The sequence below is a fragment of the Phyllostomus discolor genome, chromosome 4, assembly GCF_004126475.2.
Source record: "Phyllostomus discolor isolate MPI-MPIP mPhyDis1 chromosome 4, mPhyDis1.pri.v3, whole genome shotgun sequence".
NCBI classification, from domain to species: Eukaryota; Metazoa; Chordata; class Mammalia; order Chiroptera; family Phyllostomidae; genus Phyllostomus; species Phyllostomus discolor.
Window position 1 is genome coordinate 59,550,863 of NC_040906.2, and position 20,329 is coordinate 59,571,191.

Genomic DNA, 20,329 nt, shown 5'->3' on the forward strand with positions numbered 1-20,329 from the left:
TTCATTTTCTGTTCAATTCAGTCAGTGTTTATTAAGTTCTTGCGATGTGCCTATTTCTGTGCATTATATTTATTTTTTTCTATGCTTGTTATACAGTTATTTAATTTAGTTATAAATGTTTAATTAAATGCTATTGATTGTAGAATTCAAATATACTCTCGCTGATATGCAACATTTTATGGGTAGTTTTAAGCTTCTGGACTTCATCCTAACTTTTGTTTGCCCACGTAAGGGCTTTTCAACAGTATTCATTTATTCAGTAGATACTTAATGGCTGTCCTCTCTGTGCAGGGTGTTTTATCTGCTTTGAGATGCTAGCAAATGTAACTGTTTACTAATTTTCAGGCCTCCGTGTGGCATGAAAGACGTGATAAATCTAAAAGCAACCTACTTTTAAAAAGCAAATACATTTTCAAAGGCAAATACATGTGAAGACAAACACATTTTCACAGGCTATGCATTGATGTTTAGATGGGTCAGTGCTTAGGGAAAAGAATTGCTTTGCATAGTGAGTAGTAGAATTCTGAAATTATAAAATCATGGAATTCCTTTCCATTAGGTACATGATATAGGATGAAATGGAAATCAATTTTTTAAAAGGTTTAGATGAATCACTAATTGGTAAACACATATTGAATCACTGAAAAGCATTACAGCGTTTGGGATTATATTTTAACCTTCGAGGCTGACGTTGCAGGGATGTGATTCCATACGTCCTTTGTCCGCCTTCAGAGGTTACATAGTAGGCCATTGGGGTCGTGGACGTGACCCAGCACCAGAGCATTATGATCCTTTGTGAAGTGTTATGCCACAGTAAAAGATAATTAATGGTGCTTTCAAAGTTTAAATATTCTAAATATACTATGGAGGGCACTTTTGTTTTTTTGTTTCTCATTTTCAGAGAGATATACTGCTTACCACAAAGTAGCATAATTTTTGGAATACACATTGGCCTGGTATGTAGAAAGTGTTTCCTTACTATTTCAAGGTAATACCCATTAAAACTTGTCCAGCTGGAGTGGTATATTTTTTGTGGTTACATACTATAGGTAAAAGAGTACTTTTTCAATTTCAAACACATGCGGTGACAGACCTTTTCTCTCCAAGAATAACTCAGCTGTCAAAATCAATGTGAGAATGAAATTTGCCACATGGTGTAGTTCCAATAGAATGTTATTATTTAAGCCCTATTTGATTTCATTTTTTCTGACCGTTTACATGGCATAGTATAATTTTAAGATCTTTCATCAATGTTTGTTGTAGGGGAAGGGCACAAAGTTATTCAAAGCCCACACATATTTAAAGCACCATTTTCATTATTGCATTTAATTGATTTTGCTTTTCAAAGAGAGCCAAAAAGAAACAAACAATAAACAAACACAACCCAAACATTTTTTTTGTAAAGGAAATTGGCTGCTGGCTCATTGACACCAGTCCAGTTCTCTCCTTCTGGTGACAGAAAAGAGAAAATTCTCTTCATTGCTTATGGGGATAAATTCTTCCAGTCCTATGTCAGAGGATGTGATAAGGCAAGAATCAGGCTGAATATTTAGCACTCACCCAGCTCTTTTTCTTTGGATGCTATTCTCACAATAAATCCAACTCTAATTTTTTCCATATTCACTCTGTGTTTCTCTTTTCAACTTGGGGACACCCATCGAGTTTCTTATATTTGACTCAAAAATGTGGAAGATTATTGAACTGTTCTAATAGCCAGATGTTTTTAGTGCAGTGGTGCAGTGCCCTAGACTCTGAATTCCTTGAGGAGAAGAACTGTATTCTTGAGGACAGATGGATATAATAGGTGCCCAGTAAACAGTTACTGCAGAGTGAATTGATAGTACATGACTAGTTAAGTGGCAGTGAAATGTCGTGACTTGCATTCCCAACTTAAATTTGTACACAATAGCCTGTACAACAGTCTATGTCTTTCATTTATTAGTACATTATGCATGTGTGTAAGTGATATTGATGTTCTGCTCATTTGACTTAGTTTTAGATTCCTGGGAAAGACACATTGGAAATTGATCTGAGTTTCTCTTGAAAAACATGAAAGCAAAAGGAGAAATGATGTTTTTTTAAAAGTACATGCATCTATCTGGAAGAAAGCAGAATTTTATTACTATTTTTTTTAAATCTATGCAAAAATATACCTAGAGTTAAATTAAATGAGGAGAATTTACTAATATCTTTTAACAGACTTGCTCTATCACAGAGTAATTTATCAAAGTAAATTTCTGTATGTTGTTAAATGCAATTTAAAATACATTTTCCTTTACAAATATTGTGGCTTTTTTAGAAAGGTCATGTAACAAATACTCATAATATAGGTGGAATATTAAGATTTTGATTATGTATAACAGCCACTTAAGAGAAGTAATGATATTCTTAAATAAATTTGAATCTTCCATAAATATAATAGAAGATGAATTGCTATAATTGATGTAGACTCAAAATAAGCATGGAAAGAAAACTTTTATATTTTTAAATGTTGGTGATTTTGAATGAGTTTTTTCTGAGAATCATATTAAATGAATCAGCAGCTGATCCAATGGTAACTTAAATGTATTGCATCTGTGTTTACTCATCCATACAAAAAGCAAATTTCCTGCCAGGTCACTAGATGACTCTTCCTAAGTGGTATTTGGTGTGAATTTTCCTACCTATTCAGATGGTACTATCACAAGTTAAAACGCAGTTAAATAGAATCATCCCTTTGCTGAAATGGAATCATCAGCAACTTTTTTGAAGTTAATGGGATCATGTTAGCTTAGTTTTATTGCGGTCTTTGATAAGGGAAAGGACACTTACTTCATGTGTAATGAAATACTGATAAGTGCTGTCATTTCATTTTTTCTTATGATTACATAAAGCATAAGTTAGGCTTTTAAACTGATATAATATTTATTTTACTGCATTCCACATGATAAGTTATACGTTTTTATATCTTTTTCCCCTGGCTAATATAGATAAATATGGTCACTTCTAAACAAAAGATATTCAAACCAAGATGCGCAATAATGATTTTATCCAAATGTTTATAAATTAATGTATGTTAGTGCTCACTTTACTGGTATATTAAATTTAGAAATCTATGTAATTGGGAATATTTTTAATTGTGCTTTGAGTTTCTAGAAAATGTGACTATGTGGAGACATACATACGAGGAAGTGCTAAAGATCACAATTTAAAACTAAATGGCAAAATTAGTCACAATTCAGTTTAAATGAACAATTTTTTTTCTACTTTAATTGTATGAAAGCCTATAAATTAAAGGCTGGTATGGGAAGATTTTTTTTCCCTTTGTCTATAAATATTGCTTCTGTTTAATCTGGTTAATTCAAATGCCAAATGTGGTTTGTTTTCTTTTCTTTTTTTTCCAAGAGAGTGAGAGAAACATCAATGTGTGGTTGCCTCTCATGGGGCCCCCACTGGGGACCTAGCCCACAACCCAGGCATGTGTCGTGACTAGGAATCGAACTGGCAACCCTTTGGTTCGCAGCCTGTGCTCAATTCACTGAGCTACACCAGCCAGGCAAATATGTTTCTGGGTTTGTTTGTTTGTTTTTGCTATTTTTAGATATTTGAGATGATAGATAGATAGATAAATGGATGGATGGATGGATCAGTGTGCATGCTTTCGGTATTTTATTGTTAGACAAAGTGTTTCAAATGAAGGAGAGTAGTTATCAGCTATAAAATCTTTTTACAATAAAAAGTAGGGGGAATCCAGAACAAGGAGGACGGATGGTTCCTGCTTACCCAGTTCCTCTTGATTTGTAGGAGAAAGGGCTAAGAGAAACACATGGAAATGGTCCAACAAGGAAATGGAAAGTCTGATGCATTAAGAACTGCCAATCTTGTACCTTTCTGTACTTTCCCCTTGGCTTCGCCCATTCTGTGAAAAGACTCCCACATGTTGTCCACCCTCCAGGCTTCTTCTATGACCGAGTTCCTGGGTTTTATCCTGCAAACACAAAGTGGGCTGACACCCATTTGGTGCAGAAAATAGGAAATGAATTGCTTTGGACCATACGGGAAAAGCAATTTAAATACAGAGACCTATGTTCCAGATAAGGATTTCTTAGCCTTGGTCATTTTATTGCTCATTCCCTTATTTATGTTTTTCCCTTATTTTTCTTCATTTTGACTTCCTTCAGATGAAGAGGAAAAGGCAGCAAGAGCATCCCCTGAGCCAGAACTGCATCTCAGGCCTTACCAAATGGAAGCTGCCCAACCAGCCTTGGAGGGAAAGAATGTCATAATATGCCTCCCTACAGGGAGTGGGAAAACCAGAGTGGCCGTCTACATTGCCAAGGATCATTTGGACAAGAAGAAAAAAGCATCCAAACCAGGAAAAGTTATAGTCCTTGTCAATAAGGTACTCAAACGGCACGTAGTTGTCTATTTTCCTTTTATTATTTTGAAGCATTTATACAGTGACATTTGTAACAACAGATCACATGGATTTGATTTAATTGTGAAAAATATCAAAGGAATTTATTTCATCTTAAATATTTGCTTTTCAAGCTTTATGTAGTATCTTAGTTATTAGCCTATAAAATGGATTTTTCCCTATAAAACTGAATTAAATCAAATAACTGTACCTTATTTATAAAGAGTATATTTACCCACATATTTTTAAGGTTGACTGGTACTAATTTAAGTTCTCATTGCATATGAACAAAAATGACCTCAACATATCACTAGAGTCTAGGATCAATATTATCTTCTAGAGTCTCTTTAACCATTGGCTCTTAGTCAAAGGTGACAAGTGCTCTTTAACCAAAATACATATAATTTGTTTTAAGAGGAAGAAAACATTAAATTAATATTTGGCTGATTTATATCAAGTTGAATAGATAGTTTTCAAAGACTTGGTATTTGTAAGATATACATATCATTAAATGCAACTGAGGTGTTCTTTCATAATTCCTATCTTGGGGCATTTGAAAGCTATCTTCATAAACAGGTATAAGTCTCCTTCATTTTAAACAAAGTCTAGTTATTTGAGCTTTATTCAGATAGACGAGAGTTTATTGATTTACACATTTATAAAGTTTGAATATGTTAATCTTTAACATTTTAGGGAGTAAAATTGAGTATACTTTTCCATGAGCAGAAAGTCTTTTTTTCCCCCATTACTTATGGTAACTAGATTCTCAGTTATTCCTTTACAGAAAATGTAGCAATATATTATGCAATGTTCCTGTATCTTTTGGGTTTCTATTATGATAGAAGTTCTTAGTTGCAACCTAAGAACTTTTAATTTAATTAAAAGCTTTTCTTTTAATCTTCATCTGAGGATATGTTTATTGATTTTTTTAAAGAGAGAGGAAGGGAGAGTGAGAGCGAGAGAGAGAAACATCAATGTGAGAGGGAAACATCAGTCTTGCATGTGCCCTGAGCAGGGATCAACCCAGTAACCCAGGTATGTGCCCTGACTGGGGAGTGAGCCTGCAATGTTTTGGTTATAGGATGATGCTTCATCTGGCAGAGCCACCCAGCCAGGGCACAACCTGTTTTTCAGGACTAAAGAAGCATACTCAGAATTCATGATCTGAATGATTTCCATCATGTACTTACAAATGCATATATATATATATATATACACACACATATATATATATACACACACGTATATATATATGTGCTAAACCTAAAGACCTCTCCTTTATACTTAGATGTACATTATTAGGACAGTTTTATTTCTTTTGTGGCAATGGTGATACATTAAAATTTTCATGTAGTATTTCATATATTCTTTTTATTAAGGATATCTTTTGGCCTACAATAAATTTAGGTGTTTGACCCTGGACAAATTACTAACTTTTCTCACATTAGTTTTCTCATCTGTAAAAGGAATAAAATAATACTACCATGTATAGTTGTTCAGAAGTTTAAACAAGATAATCTAGCTATGGTCTAGGAATAACTCAGTGAATATTAGTTCTTTCTTTCACTCCTCTGCCTCACCTTCATAATTAATGAAATGAAATTTTGTACTCATTAACCAAGGAGCAAAGTAATAAGCATCATGTCCAGAAAATAAAACTAAAGTTAACTGGATTCAAAACCACTTAAGCTGATGTGCTTAATACCATTTGAACTCCAGCCGTTCGCTTAACAGAAGTCTCATCTACATTCTCAAACAGCTCTTCTGCTTATCTGGCTCTCCGTTATACCACTTCCTCCAAAGCTTGGAGCCTCAAAACCTAGGAGTTATTTTTGATTCATCTGCTTCCTTCACCTCCCTTATGAGGTCACAGTGTCATAGACTATTAGAGTTGAAGGATGCCTTCAAGATCCAGCTTTTGTCCATTGCCAGCTGGTTCTCTCGTGTCTGCTGAGTAGCTTCTGATATCGAGGATGCCTCCCTTCTAACTAGACAGCTCGATCTATTCTTTGAATGGCTGACACTGTTAGAAAACTTTACATGTATTCATCAAAATCTGTTTCTCTGGAAGCCACTCTCATTGGTTAGAGTTCTTTTCCCTGTGATGATAAAGAGTAAGTCAAGTTGTAAATCTCTTGTCTCATTACAGCACTCCACATAGAGAAGGCAGCAAGCATTATGCGGCATCTAAGTTATTTTTCTTTTTAGTTCCTGGGATACAAAGTCCCCCAGTTCCTTTCACTGTTCTTCATATCATATGATTTCCAGACTGTCCATCATCCTGAGTGCTCATACTTTTCCAGATATTTATCTCAGACCCTCTTAAAACACAGAGTCCAGCGTTGAATAAAGTACTATAGATAGAGTCCTACAGTGCAGAGGCGAGGAGAGATTAGATGTGACACTTAGCCCGTGGCTGGGTTTGCCTTGTCACCCCCAGACTCATCTGCTGCTTGCTGTAACCTAAAAAGCCTAAGTTCATTTGAAAAACCTGTTAAACTAGACCTCTTAAGTTCTGTTTGTGCAGTTAATTTTTGAGTCTAAATACAACTCCTTAAGTTTATTTCTTTACATCATTATGTAGATTGGTGTTTTTTGTATGCATCTAATGCACCTTCCTTTTTGTAAAAATAAGAGGACTTGTCCTCTCAGGGCTGAGTTCTTGTCAGAAATCTCCCACCCCAATGGGTCTAGGTGATTCTTATGAATTCAAATGTGCAGCCATGTTTACATGTTAAGTTATCCTCATTAATTATTCATACAAATTGCATTGTTGTGTAGATATTTAAGGATATGAATTTAATGCTTGATCTGCTTCCCTACTATTTTTCTCTAAGAATTACTAGAAATTTCTCCACGGATTCTTCTATCTATGTCATAATTTTTTACTTTGTTATCCCATTTCTTTGAATTTAAAAGTCATTTTAGCTTTAATTATTTTTGACTGAGTTGGAAATCTCTGGCCCAGGAAATAACCTAGCCTGCATTCTGTGTTTGGCCCAAGAACGCGTGACTATAACCCTTGATCTAGAAAGGAAAAATGCTGTTCCCTAATACCACTTACTTTCATCTCCCTTTCTCCATACTTTCCAAAGTTACTACCTTCAAATGCAGGGAGAGATGAAAACACCACCTGTGTTTCCAGACTTTCTATTTCCTATCTAGGGCTTCAACATCATGAGAGATAAATCTCAGGTTCCTTCAGATGCTATGATGCAGCCCCATATGATTCAGCAGAAGTGGGTAGCAGTTGGGTTTGATTAGTCTTGGCAGGCACTCTGTCACATCTCAGGAAAAGGCTCCAAAAGGACCACGCACCTCCCAATTAGCCATGTCAGACTTGCATCTGGCTTCCTCTGTGTCCTTCAATAGGATGTCAATGCCACCCAGTGTGAATATCAGGATTTTCAACACCTGCTACCTCCTGTGACAGCTTCTTTTTGTTCTGGAGATGAGAAGATGCTGCTTCTTTGACTCACCCTTTATGGACAGAACCTCAGGTCCCTATGTCACTTCACGATATAAAGATTCTTAAATCACTCAGTAGCATTGGGGTATTTAAAGACAAATGAAATGCACAACCTGTCCCTGAGAAATCTGTAGTGTGAGATATAAAAAATATGTATTAATAATGTAATAATACTGTATTGTACTTTACATTTTCTCTTTAAAACCACATAGCCATTGTTTGGAGTAACCATAATTATCCCCTTTTTAGCCATTAGAACACTGAGGTTCTGAGGCTTTAATCAGCCTGTCAGGGATCATCCAGCCGATATTCAGCAGAACTGGGACTTGAACCCTTTTCTTCTGAAGTCAACTGGTCTCTCTCCACCACACTGCTGAAATAAAAGGATGGGTGAAATATCTGAGAAGCTTTCTGAGTGCCAGCAATATGTCAGCCTCCATTTTATTTAATTTTTCACAATGACCTCACCACAGGTTAACATGAATCTCACTTTATCAGTGTGGAAACTGAGATGAGTAAGTAACTTGTCCAAGGTCACACAATAAGCAAGTAGCTGCAGTAGTTATTTTCAGAGCTGTCTTTCCTCTGGCTCACACTCTCCTGCTAAATTTAATTCCCATTCTCTTCTTCAGAATACTTCATTCTTAGATTATCACCTCTGCCTTATATAAGTGGAATGAGAAAAATATAGTTGACCCTTGAACAACATGAGGTTGAAGTGCATGGGTCCACTTATACACAGATTTTCTTTTCAATAGATGCAGTAAATGTGTTCTCTTTCTTATGATTTCCTTACTAACATTTTCTTTTCTTTAGCTTACTTTATTGTATGAGTACAGTCACTCCCCAGACAAAGGACCAGATGTGGGGTTGACTCTGGAGATTGTGGCCTTAAAAAGTGAGACCATCTTTTATCTGCATGCTCACAAAGATGAGCCCTTGCTGGCCAGGCCCGGGGTGCCTTCTTTATCCTGGCCCTGGCCCTCCCATTATCCATGGGTCACCTGGTTCCACCTCCACATTCATAGTTTTACAGGACAGGGTTCTCAGAGGACTTGCATCTTGGCCTATTAGTGAATGAGAAGATACTGTAAATCACCAATTGGGTCAAGTCACCCTAAGGCCAATATACTCTCACTAGACAATGCCAATTGTCTCTGAAACTTTTTACCTCTTTTGCTAAATTTACTTGTTTCGTTTTTTCTCAGCCACCACAGCTTTTCTAGTAGTCCGTTCCTCACCTCACATCCACTCTGCCAGGCAATGCCTTGCTGTCTCACTCTTTGCTCCCAGCTGCCTCCAGTCCTTTAGGCCTGTTGCCTCTGGCCTGATCCCAAAACAAACAACAGTAATAAATCAGCCCTAAATGTAACAGAACTCACAAGGGCCTGTGAACTGTTATACTAAGTTTAAAATACTCTGCTTGCTGCTCAGCCCTTTTGAGCCTGGCCCTTTTCTACCAATTCAAAATTTATTTTTTAATTTAAATTTATTTCTTCACTGACCCATGGTTTACAAGATTAGTAGTATGTCTTCTAAAGCCTTCTTTTGAGCAGTCAGTTGCCTCTTCCTCTTTGCTGTCACTTGAATGTGTTTACATGGGAGAACTATTAAATGGGATAATATTAATTTGTTTCAGTTTTAGTCTTGGTCTGTGTGCTCAGCTAGAGCATTGTCAACCACATCTTAAACATCATTGTGTTCCAGGCGCAATGTCCACACCTGGGAAGCATTCAGTAAGTGTGCACGGCACCGACAGATGAATGAATGGAATGATGAACAGGATGTGATGCCTACTTAATTGATGGTGTAAAACCTTTGCTAATGCTTGACACATAGTAGGCCTTTGATCAATATTCCTTTTGCTTTGACACACTCTTTCTTTTCTCTATTTTTTTACTTTTTGGCATTTTTAAAGGTACCATTAGTTGAGCAGCTCTTCTGCAAAGAGTTTCAACCATTTTTGAAGAAATGGTATTCCGTTACAGGATTAAGTGGTGATACTCAATTGAAAATATCATTTCCGGAAGTTGTCAAAACCCATGATGTTATTATCAGTACAGCTCAAATTCTCGAAAATTCCCTTTTAAACTCAGAAGAAGGAGAAGATGATGGTGTCCAGTTGTCAGGTTGGTTGAAGTGTATATTTTTGACAACAGAAGAATTCATATTAATATTAATACTAAAGAAGCCATATTAGTTAAATAATTTTAAATATGCTGATTTAAAAAATTAACTTAGGTTTATATTATCTTGTATTGTTTAAGTTTTCATTAAAACTCTTTTACTTCCTTGGGGAAACAAATTAAAAATTCAAAAAGTTTTTAATTAGATCACTGTTCTGCATAGGAATATTATCATTACATCAAACAATCACTGGACTTTCCATTTACTTCTTAGTTCTCTGTACTGACAAGTTTCTTTTATATGCTAAGTATCCTGTTAGGTCTGCCTTCTTTTCCATAGAACAAATATATGATCTCTCCTATTTTGTAAGGAATTGGAAGAGAAGGTAAGAGAGAGGAATGGAAATAAGCGCAAATAATTATAATAATTCAATGTAATGCTAACACATGCCAAAATTTCCCTCTTTAAATAATGCAGTTTTTATTTGATATAATAAATGTAAAATTTACCCACATAACATTAAACATTAAGAAAAAAAGTGTAATCTTGAGAATTTTGGATAATAATCTTATCTGAATTCCATCCCATAATACTCTTTAGGTCTATACACTTTCTAAAACTCATCTAATAAGATAGGCATAGTATCTAACAGGGAGAGTTTCATGATTAATACACATAAAGTTTTGAATGTACAGGTGATTAGGATAGTCTTAAAAAGTGAAAAATGGCAGTGTTAGTATTCTGCCCAAGAAAAGACATACCTATGGCAACTCAGTTTACTAGCTTAAAGGTTTTTGTTGTTGTTGTTTTTAATGTACCTTTTAAAATTGTTTTTTAAAAGTACATTTTTTTAAATGAACCATGTGAATTTTCTTTTAAGACTTTTCCCTCCTCATCATTGATGAATGCCATCACACCAAAAAAGAAGCAGTCTATAATAACATCATGAGGCGTTATTTGAAACAGAAGTTGAAAAACAAGAAACTTGAGAAAGAAAACAAACCAGTGATGCCCCTGCCTCAGATACTGGGACTAACAGCATCGCCAGGCGTTGGCGGGGCCACCAAGCAAGCCAAAGCTGAAGAGCACATCTTAAAAGTAAGTCATGAACTTTATGTATAAAAAAGGAAACCAAAGCTTTAAAAAAATGCCAGTATTTCATGAGTTTTTTAAGTGAGGTTAGATACAAGTCCCATTGCATGCATGCCAGAAAGTATTGTAGAGTCATCAGCTAAGTGAAATATGTTTACTTTAAAATAAGTATAGTCAATTTTCTACAAAACAGTAATATGCCTTAATAACAACTATGAGAAAACACATCACAAAAATTATAGGAAGCTGATGTAATTAATGAAATGTGGGGGCAAATTAAATACCTTCTTTTAAATATCTACTCCTATTACAAAAATGGTCTATTTGATATTGAAATGTGCATAAAACTATGAACATTTCCAATTTTCATACTTAGTGAATTTCAAAATTACATACTTTTTACTCTCTTTTTGTTCTGTATGATTCTCATATTCTGGATAATTCAAATTAAGTGGGAAAATGGGATATGTGAATCTGTAATTAAAAATGTATTACCCATCAGCTGGCTCCAAATGATAACAACACAAAAGTACTGTTGTTGATGCGAGTGTTAACTGAATTCAGACTAAGCCAAGAAGTGTGTTGGCATCAAAGCAATTACATTTGTATTTTAAGTCCCTGATTTTAAATTTAATTCAGTAAAAACAATATAAGGTAGACAGAGGTATAATTATTGGCTCTAGATATAATTTATTACTTGGATTAAGGACAAATTCTAATCTAGACCCAGGCACATGGGCTTCAGCTGCCCCTAGCCTCATGCCATCTTCTTTATCTGTGGAGGAGAGTGGTAATATGGCCCGTAGATGTTAAAATGACCTTTGAAACACCTCGTGTAATACAATTTTCTCATAATCATTCTCTGTTGATCTCTGAAGTTGCTACACCCTTCCCATATCAATTTTTCCAGCTAGAAAATTGAATATAAGTAAGGAATATAAATACACTTTTCTGGAATTATTCACCAACTTGATTTAGAAGCTCCTTTTTACTCTATCAGGACAAATTGGTTTTCGGTTATTGGTTAATCAGATCCACAGTAAAGCAGTACTATCATGCTATGTTTAGCTAGTAATACTACTTATTTCTTATATGAAAAAAACTACACTAAATCAATGAAAAAGAAAAAAATAATTATTTAAATATCGAAAAATGTCTCTTCCAGATATGTGCCAATCTTGATGCATCTACTATTCAAACTGTGAAAGAAAATATGGGTCAACTTAAAGACCAAATAAAGGAACCATGCAAAAAGTTCGTAATTGCAGATGACACCAGAGAAGTATGTGCTTAAAATGTTGTATTTATTTGATTGCTAGTACCATACTCTGTTGAAAGAGGCAAAGATTATTTTATATGGACCATCTGAATAATATTATTTTACATTTTTAGTAAAAAGTTACAGTTTTGTACTTTTTTACTGATGTTAGGCCATGAAACACTGCTGTGAATTCTCTTTTCCACCCTTCTTTTAGTTTTCCAGTTTCTACGAAGAGTAGCTCAGTAATTGACTGCAGATGAGCCATGAGGGGCTGAGGGTAGGGAAGGTTCAGGTTACGTAGTTAAACTACAGGGATTATACTGTAGTTTGCTTTATTCTTTTCATTTTTATTTTATTTTATTTTATTATTTTATTTTATTTTATTTTACTTTCTTGGTGAATTCCAGGATTGGTCTTCTGGCATTCTGAAGTATCAGTTTTGTTGCTACCAGATTACAGTTGGCAAAGATAATGGGAATCCTCCCTAATTTGCATATGTCTTAGGAAAACATTGGCCTGGTGAAGAAATGAAATACCTATTTTAATGTTACTTCCTAGATGATTGTTTTCACCAATAATAAAGAGCGGCTGATACCCAGTTTGAAGCTCATGACAGTACATATGTCAACATTTTCTTTTGTGAAATTTACAAAGCAGTATAAGTTTTAGCTCTGTGTGCTTGATAGTGAGTGTAAACATTGAAAATCTACCTCATAATGATGTTAGGGTTCAATGGTATGAAATGCACATAATGAATAATCTTGTGTTTAAAATGTAGTGGGCACTAAACTAATGTGAGTGACCATCAGTTCTGATTTAGTTTTTACTTTAAATTCAGGCACTTCTCTCCCCCAGCTGAACTGGCATATTTGGTATACTTTATTTTCCTTCACTTTTTGTTACTTAGTTTTACTCGATACATTTAAATGTGTGTTTTTGTTATAATCACTAATAAAACACAACATTCCTAGGGTATTTTATTTTATTTTTGCAGGGATGTAGACTGGGATGAAATCGCTAGATGTGACTTAGGATATATATTTTTAAAAATCTGGCATCTTACTCTTTAATTTAAATTTTAGGATACTTTTTATTGAAGTAAAACACACAGAAAAGTGCACATTTGAAGTGAATAAGACAGATTGCTGTATTTTCATAAACAGAACACACATGTGTAACCAAAACCCAGGCCCAGATACACAGCACTGTGACACCTAGAAACTCCGGGCTCCCCTCTCGTTGCCACACCCCAAGGACAGTGGCTGCCCTGACTTCCAACACCAAAGATGGGGCTTCGCTGATCTTGAACTTTTTTGAATGAAATCTTATAGTATGTACTTTTTTCTATCTAGCTTTTTTCAAAACTCTCTTAACTTTGAATTTTGGTATTATGCTAAAACCAGTTCTTCAAAGAAGAATATTTCTCAAATTAGATTGCAAGCTTTCTAAATAACGGTGGCATTACTTTAAAATGTTTTTTAAAAGTAGTATTAGCATCCACAGTTATCATTTGTTAATTTTTCTTTTATAAAATCTTTAAATTGAAAATTCCAGAGGTGGTGTACTGTGTTGGTATGGATGTATCTTGAGGGTAGAGACTTTTAAAAGAAAAAAAAATGATAAAAAATAAATGTACAAACAGGTGATCAGAGATTAATTTATTACTTTGCTTAGACAAAGATTCTGAATCCAATTTACTTTACATAGAAATTATTTTCACAAAGATAATGTTATTCCTTTAACAATATAAACACATAAGAATAAGTGTATAACTTATTTTTAGGATCCATTTAAAGACAAACTTCTGGAAATAATGACAAAGATTCAAACTTTTTGCCAAATGAGTCCAATGGCAGATTTTGGAACTCAACCCTATGAACAATGGGCCATTCAAATGGATAAAAAAGGTAATTGGAGTTTTTACCTAACACTTAGTTTATCCCATGTTTATGCCAAGATTTTGGTGACTATCTCACATGCTCCCAAGCAAACTGAAAGCAAATGGAACTTCTTTGTTCTAAGTAGGACAAGGATAAACATGTTCTAATTCCTTATCTAAGGAAAGAGACACCAATTCATTCATTTTCTCGTTATCTCCAGACTCTTCACTTATTGTACATTTAAAGTATTAAGATTAATATTAACAGCCCTGCCTCCAATTGCAAATTCAAGTATTATGTTTGTCATGCCATTCCACTGACTCAGCATGGGTCAGAGGCATGTTCTCGTTGCTGCAGAACTCAAGCAGCAAGTCTAGGAGTTAGAGCATTTGCCCCCTTTTAGAGCTTATGGCACGTTTTTAGTCTTGCTTACTCACTTCAGAAACAAAATGAAACCCATTCTAGAGTCAGTATTATAAACATATTCCTGTCCCCAGCACAGTATTAAGGGTATATGTTTGGATCATTCTTTCACGCTACATAATATATTCTTTCATAGCTGCAAAAGAAGGAAATCGCAAAGACCGCCTTTGTGCAGAACATCTGAGGAAGTACAACGAAGCCCTGCAAATCAATGACACAATCCGAATGATTGATGCATATAATCACCTTGAAACTTTCTATAATGAAGAAATAGAAAAGAAGTTTGCTGTCCTAGATGATAGCAATGACAGTGATGAAGATGAGAATGATAAAAAGAAACCTTTAAAACTGGATGGAACGGATGAATTTCTCATGACTTTATTTATGGGTGAGGATCACTGTGACATTCATTGCACAGTCTCATGCATTTACCTCTTTGGTGTGAACTGCTGCTTTGTAAGAGCTCTCCGAAAAGCCCCCTTAAAATAACATTTCATTTTAAAAGAAGAAATCCTGCTCATATCTAACTGATATGACCACAGTAGCCATGGACTGTATGATCACAGTCAATCATTTGGTCATCTGGATTTTAGTCAAGATGACTGAAATGTATTAAACAGCCTGATGATTAGATATAGATAAAAGATTAATTATAGTTGAACCACATCTCAGGTCATCATTACGTAAAATCTTCCACTGTAATTATTCCTATATTTTGCTAATTTAAACTAATTATTTTTAAAGATAACAAGCATATGTTGAAAAAAATGGCTGAAAACCCAGAATATGAAAATGAAAAGCTGACCAAATTGAGAAATACCATCCTGGAGCAATATACAAGGACTGTGGAAGCAAGAGGCATAATTTTCACAAAAACACGGCAGAGTGCTTACGCCCTTTCCCAGTGGATTAATGAAAATGAAAAATTTGCAGAAGTAGGAGTCACAGCCCACCACCTGATTGGAGCTGGACACAGCAGTGAGTTCAAGCCCATGACGCAGGTATGAACATCTTTTTGGATTGCTGTTCTTAACACTGTTACTACTTTTACAAGTTAGGTGTCATCTATTTTTCATCAGTTCTCTCACCACACCACAAAATAACTTTAAGAAATGAAGCACTTGTTCTTGAAGTAAAAGGTGAGTTTAATAGCAGTCTAGTCTGTGGTATGTAAAAGGCTAAGTATTGGCCTAGGAGTCATTTTTTTTTTCACATACTTGAAGAAACTTTCTAAAGTGAGTTTCCTTTGTAAAAATCATTGACATTTAAACTTATAACAAAATATAAAAGTGGTTACAATATAATTATCAAAAGGAAAATTCCATCTCCTCAACAATATGTGCATTATAATTAGAGCTGTGTAAAACAGGTTTGCATTGGACGAGACTTGGACATTTTAAGATATTTGATGTGTTTGAGATTTGGGATCACGAGAGATTTTCTTTTCCTCTTTAAGGTTTTTGTTTTGTTTTGTTTCCATTTCATTATACTGCGTATCATGTGCACAGTAAAAAACACTTGAGAGAGAAAAAGACACCTGTAGACATTACAAGCATGTGGCTTGTTAGAGTAAAATGTTCTCCCGAAGTTACATCGATCCTTAGTCTTGCGAGACAACAGGATACTTCAATTCTGACAGAGTCACCACCATTCAGTCCAGTGGGGCAAATTAAATTTGTTTTATGTTCGCTGAAAATAAATAGTTCTTGAAATTGTCCACTATAACACTCCATATACGTACTCTCTATGTGCAAATTTATACCAGAGAAAGCACTGTTTTTCATGGGTAAGAAGTTTGCCGCCTCCTTTGTGATGAGAGCTAATTTGCTTCATTTCTTTTTTTTTTGCCCCATGTTCTAGGAACCTCACAGGAAAAATTGTAGTCTCACAGCCTCTCTGTTAATCCTTACAATTGATACATCTGTATTCTTTCACTTTTGTCCTGCTTTTAAGTTTCTGTTATTAGTTTTAGTGTTATGATGTTCATTATGTTTGATCTCAGTTCCTGTTTGAAAAAAGGTGAGGTACAGATGGAAAATATGTTCTCAGGCTACTTTGGCTAGTCATTCATTTCGGACTTGGGGACTGCATGCCAATGCAGGACACACCCCTTCCTTACTGCCCACATCCTCACCTCGCAAATTGCATTGGACTTACTGGGAGAGGAGTTGCCTAACTCTTGATGTGTTAAAACTCTTACTATCAAAGGCACTCCTTTGAATTAAGGCACAGACATCTTCTGCTAAAATCCAAGGACATGTAAGTTTTATCAGCAGTCATGAGTGCAAGAGGGAGAAACTGTCAGAGGAGACTGGAGAGGGAGTTTTCTGCCACAGCCAGCAGTCAGACAAAGGCACGTGCTGCCTCTGAGAAGAAAGCAAAGGGAGGGGAGAGCATACTGCCCATCCGGCACGTTCACTTTTGTTTAAGGTATGGGGCAGAAGAGATTGTGAATGTGCACGAAAGGTGCACAGGATCGACAGCTTTGATGAGAGCAGTTATGAAGCTAAAACTACGGTCTTATTCTCATAGAAGAAGGGCTGGGTTTATGCTTACCCACTCCTCTGATGCAAGGGCCAGGGAGTATATTTAATTTCTTTACTTATATTAACTTTCAGAATTTAGATTTTATTCATTTAAATATAATTGTTTTAATTATGCTTTTCATAACCTATCCTTTCATTTTTATTTGTGTCGCCCCTTTGAACAGATAATATATTTACTACCTCTTTCAAAATCAGTAAGGCACAGGGCCACCACTGTCCTCCACTCTTCTAGCTCCCCTGTTGCATACAGCCAATGTTTTCAGTTTCTCACGTGTTCTTTGAGGAATATTCTTGCTTGAATGACTCATATTTTTAAAGATTTTATTTATTTACTTTGAGAGAGAGAGAAAAGAAGGGAGAAAGAGAGAGAGAGAAAGAAACATCAGTGTGCGAGAGATACATTGATTGGTTGCCTCTTGCATGCTCCCAACCAGGAGCCTGGCCTGCAACCCAGGCATGTGCCCTGGCTGGGAGTCGAACCCTTAACCTTTCAGTCCACAGACTGGCACTCAATCCATGAGCCACACCAGCCAGGGTGCGGTGATTTAAATGATTCTTAAAGTGACCAAATGTGTAGTCTGTATTTCTGGGTGACTCAAAACTCAGCAATTTTTAGGAGTGTCACTGCATGTTATTCTTTGAATATTAAAGATTCTGAAGTTATTGTAGTGAAAAGCAAAGCCCACTTAACTTTCTTATCTCTTCCATTCTTCCTCCCAAGATGCCCATCAGTTTATTTCCTTGGTGTAAATGATGGTCTCCCCATCTCCAGACTGGAAGATGGAAACGTTCTTCTTATTGTGTGATAATCCCAGATTGGAAATCAAATGTGTCTCAGCATCATGTCTTTGTTCAATGACAAAAACAGATGGCATCAAATCCGTGTATGATCTAATCCTTTGATTTAGACTGACCACTTGCAATTCTTTATTTATTCTCTTAATTAGATGATTTTAATGTGTTTAGCATCACAAAATTTAATTTATTAAAATGTTTCTACAGAATGAACAAAAAGAAGTCATTAGGAAATTTCGCACAGGAAAAATAAATCTGCTTATTGCTACCACAGTGGCAGAAGAAGGTTTGGATATTAAAGAATGCAACATGATTATTCGTTACGGTCTCGTCACTAATGAAATAGCCATGGTCCAGGTACATTCAAATACTTCTAATATATTATTATTTTTTTAATCTTGTATTCTTATTTTAGTTGTTTTATTTTAGTAAAACAGCACACGTAGTTTTAAAAATATAGCTGTTTTCATATGAAAAATCATTTTACAATGTATACAAATACTAAATCATTACATTCCATACCTAAAAAGTAATATATAACAATTATAGCCCAATGAAACAAAAAAGAGAAACCTTGAAGAGCTGTGCACTACTGCCTTTTATATTATTGTTTAATTCATATTTCAACCAGATGCTTGTTGTATTTTTAAACAACAACCCTTCTTTGGTTGTTATTTCTGTGCCCTAGGACTTTTTAAGAACATAACACTGGCCCCATCTGTAAGAGTCAAAATAGGCCTCCTCATTCCCAGGATGTCAGTCAGCCCCCAGCTGGACTGGGAATCTAAAGCACAGCGTCCCACAAATGTCTGATGAAGTAACACACCAAGCCGCAGGGACCCCTGCTGTTTCTGTGCTTTCCTCCCTTATTCTTTCAACTTCTCTATGTTTGAAATCTTTCATAACAAAATAGCGATGGGTGTGAGGCAGATATATATATATATATATATATATATATATATATATATATAATTTCTATACATATTCCCCCATATGCAGAAAAAGATAAAAAATAGTAAAATGTTCCAGTTTTTATTCAATTTTGCTTTATATTTTACCCATCCTACATTAACAATAAAATTGTTTCCTTTTGTTGAGTAAGCATAGGAATTATGCTTAACATTCTTCCCATAAAATTAACAAAGCAGCTTTTTTTATATGCTAAATTGCATTCTTGAATGGAAGGCAAGTCATAACCAAGATAACCAGACAGCCACCAAATGAGGAAGTCATTTCATTTCAGGAGCTGATTTGTTAGCTGTTCAGTACTCAGGATGCATTTTTCATGAGGATAATATTATAGTTGATAGATTCCTGGGCCAGGCCATGCAATTTTCTGTTACTCAAATGTAACTAAGTATCACTTCATAAAGAGAATTATAGAAGTTTATCATCGTGCTGAGCATGTTTTCATGAGAGCCAACACAGGACGCCAGGAACAGGGCTGCACGCTCAGCAGCTCTGGTGTCAAGGTCAGAGACACCCCCCTCCCCACTCACCCCTCCCAGCCAACACGGAGGAGTGCTGCTCCCCTGGTCTAGGTCACTCATGACTGCTACAGGGTGTGAGAGAGGGCCTTGCGGAATGGAAAGGCTGGATGGGTTGGTATTGTATTATTGAGGCTTTTGAGAACTGTGGGGGACCTAACCATCATCATGCAAGAGCATTGTTTCTGTATTAAAGTGCATTTTGAGGTTCAAATAGCAAGTTTATAAGGAATGGAGAATGACTAGCTTTATTGATAATAAAGAGAGCATTTGAAGTCTGGGACACTGAGCATTTCGGGACAAAAATGGGTGAGTTCATAGCAAGAGAGAAGCCCTTCCTTTCCTTACTTATGTAACTTCTTTCTCTTCTCAGGCCCGTGGTCGAGCCAGAGCAGATGAGAGCACCTATATCCTGGTTGCCCACATTGGCTCAGGAGTTGTAGAACGCGAGATAGTTAATGACTTCCGAGAGAAAATGATGTATAAAGCTATAGACCGTGTTCAGAATATGAAACCAGAGGAGTTTGCTCATAAGGTATTGTTTGGGGCCCTCTCTGACTTTAGTTTTTGTTTTAAAATGGCTGTGTGTGATTGCCAGACAGAAGCTGTACTGAAGTGTATGTTCCAGTATGATGAGCTATGCATAGTCCAGATTCACATACAAAGAACTGAGATCCATATTGGGCTGAAATTGCCAGAGAGCCATTCCAGTGAAAGCAGCCACAAACTTTGATAATATAAATTTAAGCTGCCCTTGATCCAGAAACACTAGTGTAACTCACCCATTCATCACAACCTGACAATTTTAGTTTGGTCCAATCTTGTACAGGCACATTTTTTTTTTATTTATTTC

At 35.6% G+C, this 20,329-nt stretch overlaps 1 protein-coding gene across 1 annotated transcript in view; it reads left to right on the forward strand.

The window, feature by feature from the left end:
• The window catches only part of IFIH1 (interferon induced with helicase C domain 1), a 50,160-nt gene that overhangs the window by 25,479 nt on the left and 4,352 nt on the right, over window positions 1-20,329 (forward strand). The window contains exons 5-13 of the mRNA XM_028510530.2: window positions 4,161-4,381; window positions 9,784-9,994; window positions 10,873-11,090; window positions 12,250-12,366; window positions 14,129-14,252; window positions 14,785-15,036; window positions 15,393-15,649; window positions 18,197-18,346; window positions 19,850-20,011. Coding sequence (XP_028366331.1) covers window positions 4,161-4,381; window positions 9,784-9,994; window positions 10,873-11,090; window positions 12,250-12,366; window positions 14,129-14,252; window positions 14,785-15,036; window positions 15,393-15,649; window positions 18,197-18,346; window positions 19,850-20,011 — 1,712 coding nt within the window. The remainder of the gene's footprint in view (window positions 1-4,160; window positions 4,382-9,783; window positions 9,995-10,872; window positions 11,091-12,249; window positions 12,367-14,128; window positions 14,253-14,784; window positions 15,037-15,392; window positions 15,650-18,196; window positions 18,347-19,849; window positions 20,012-20,329) is intronic.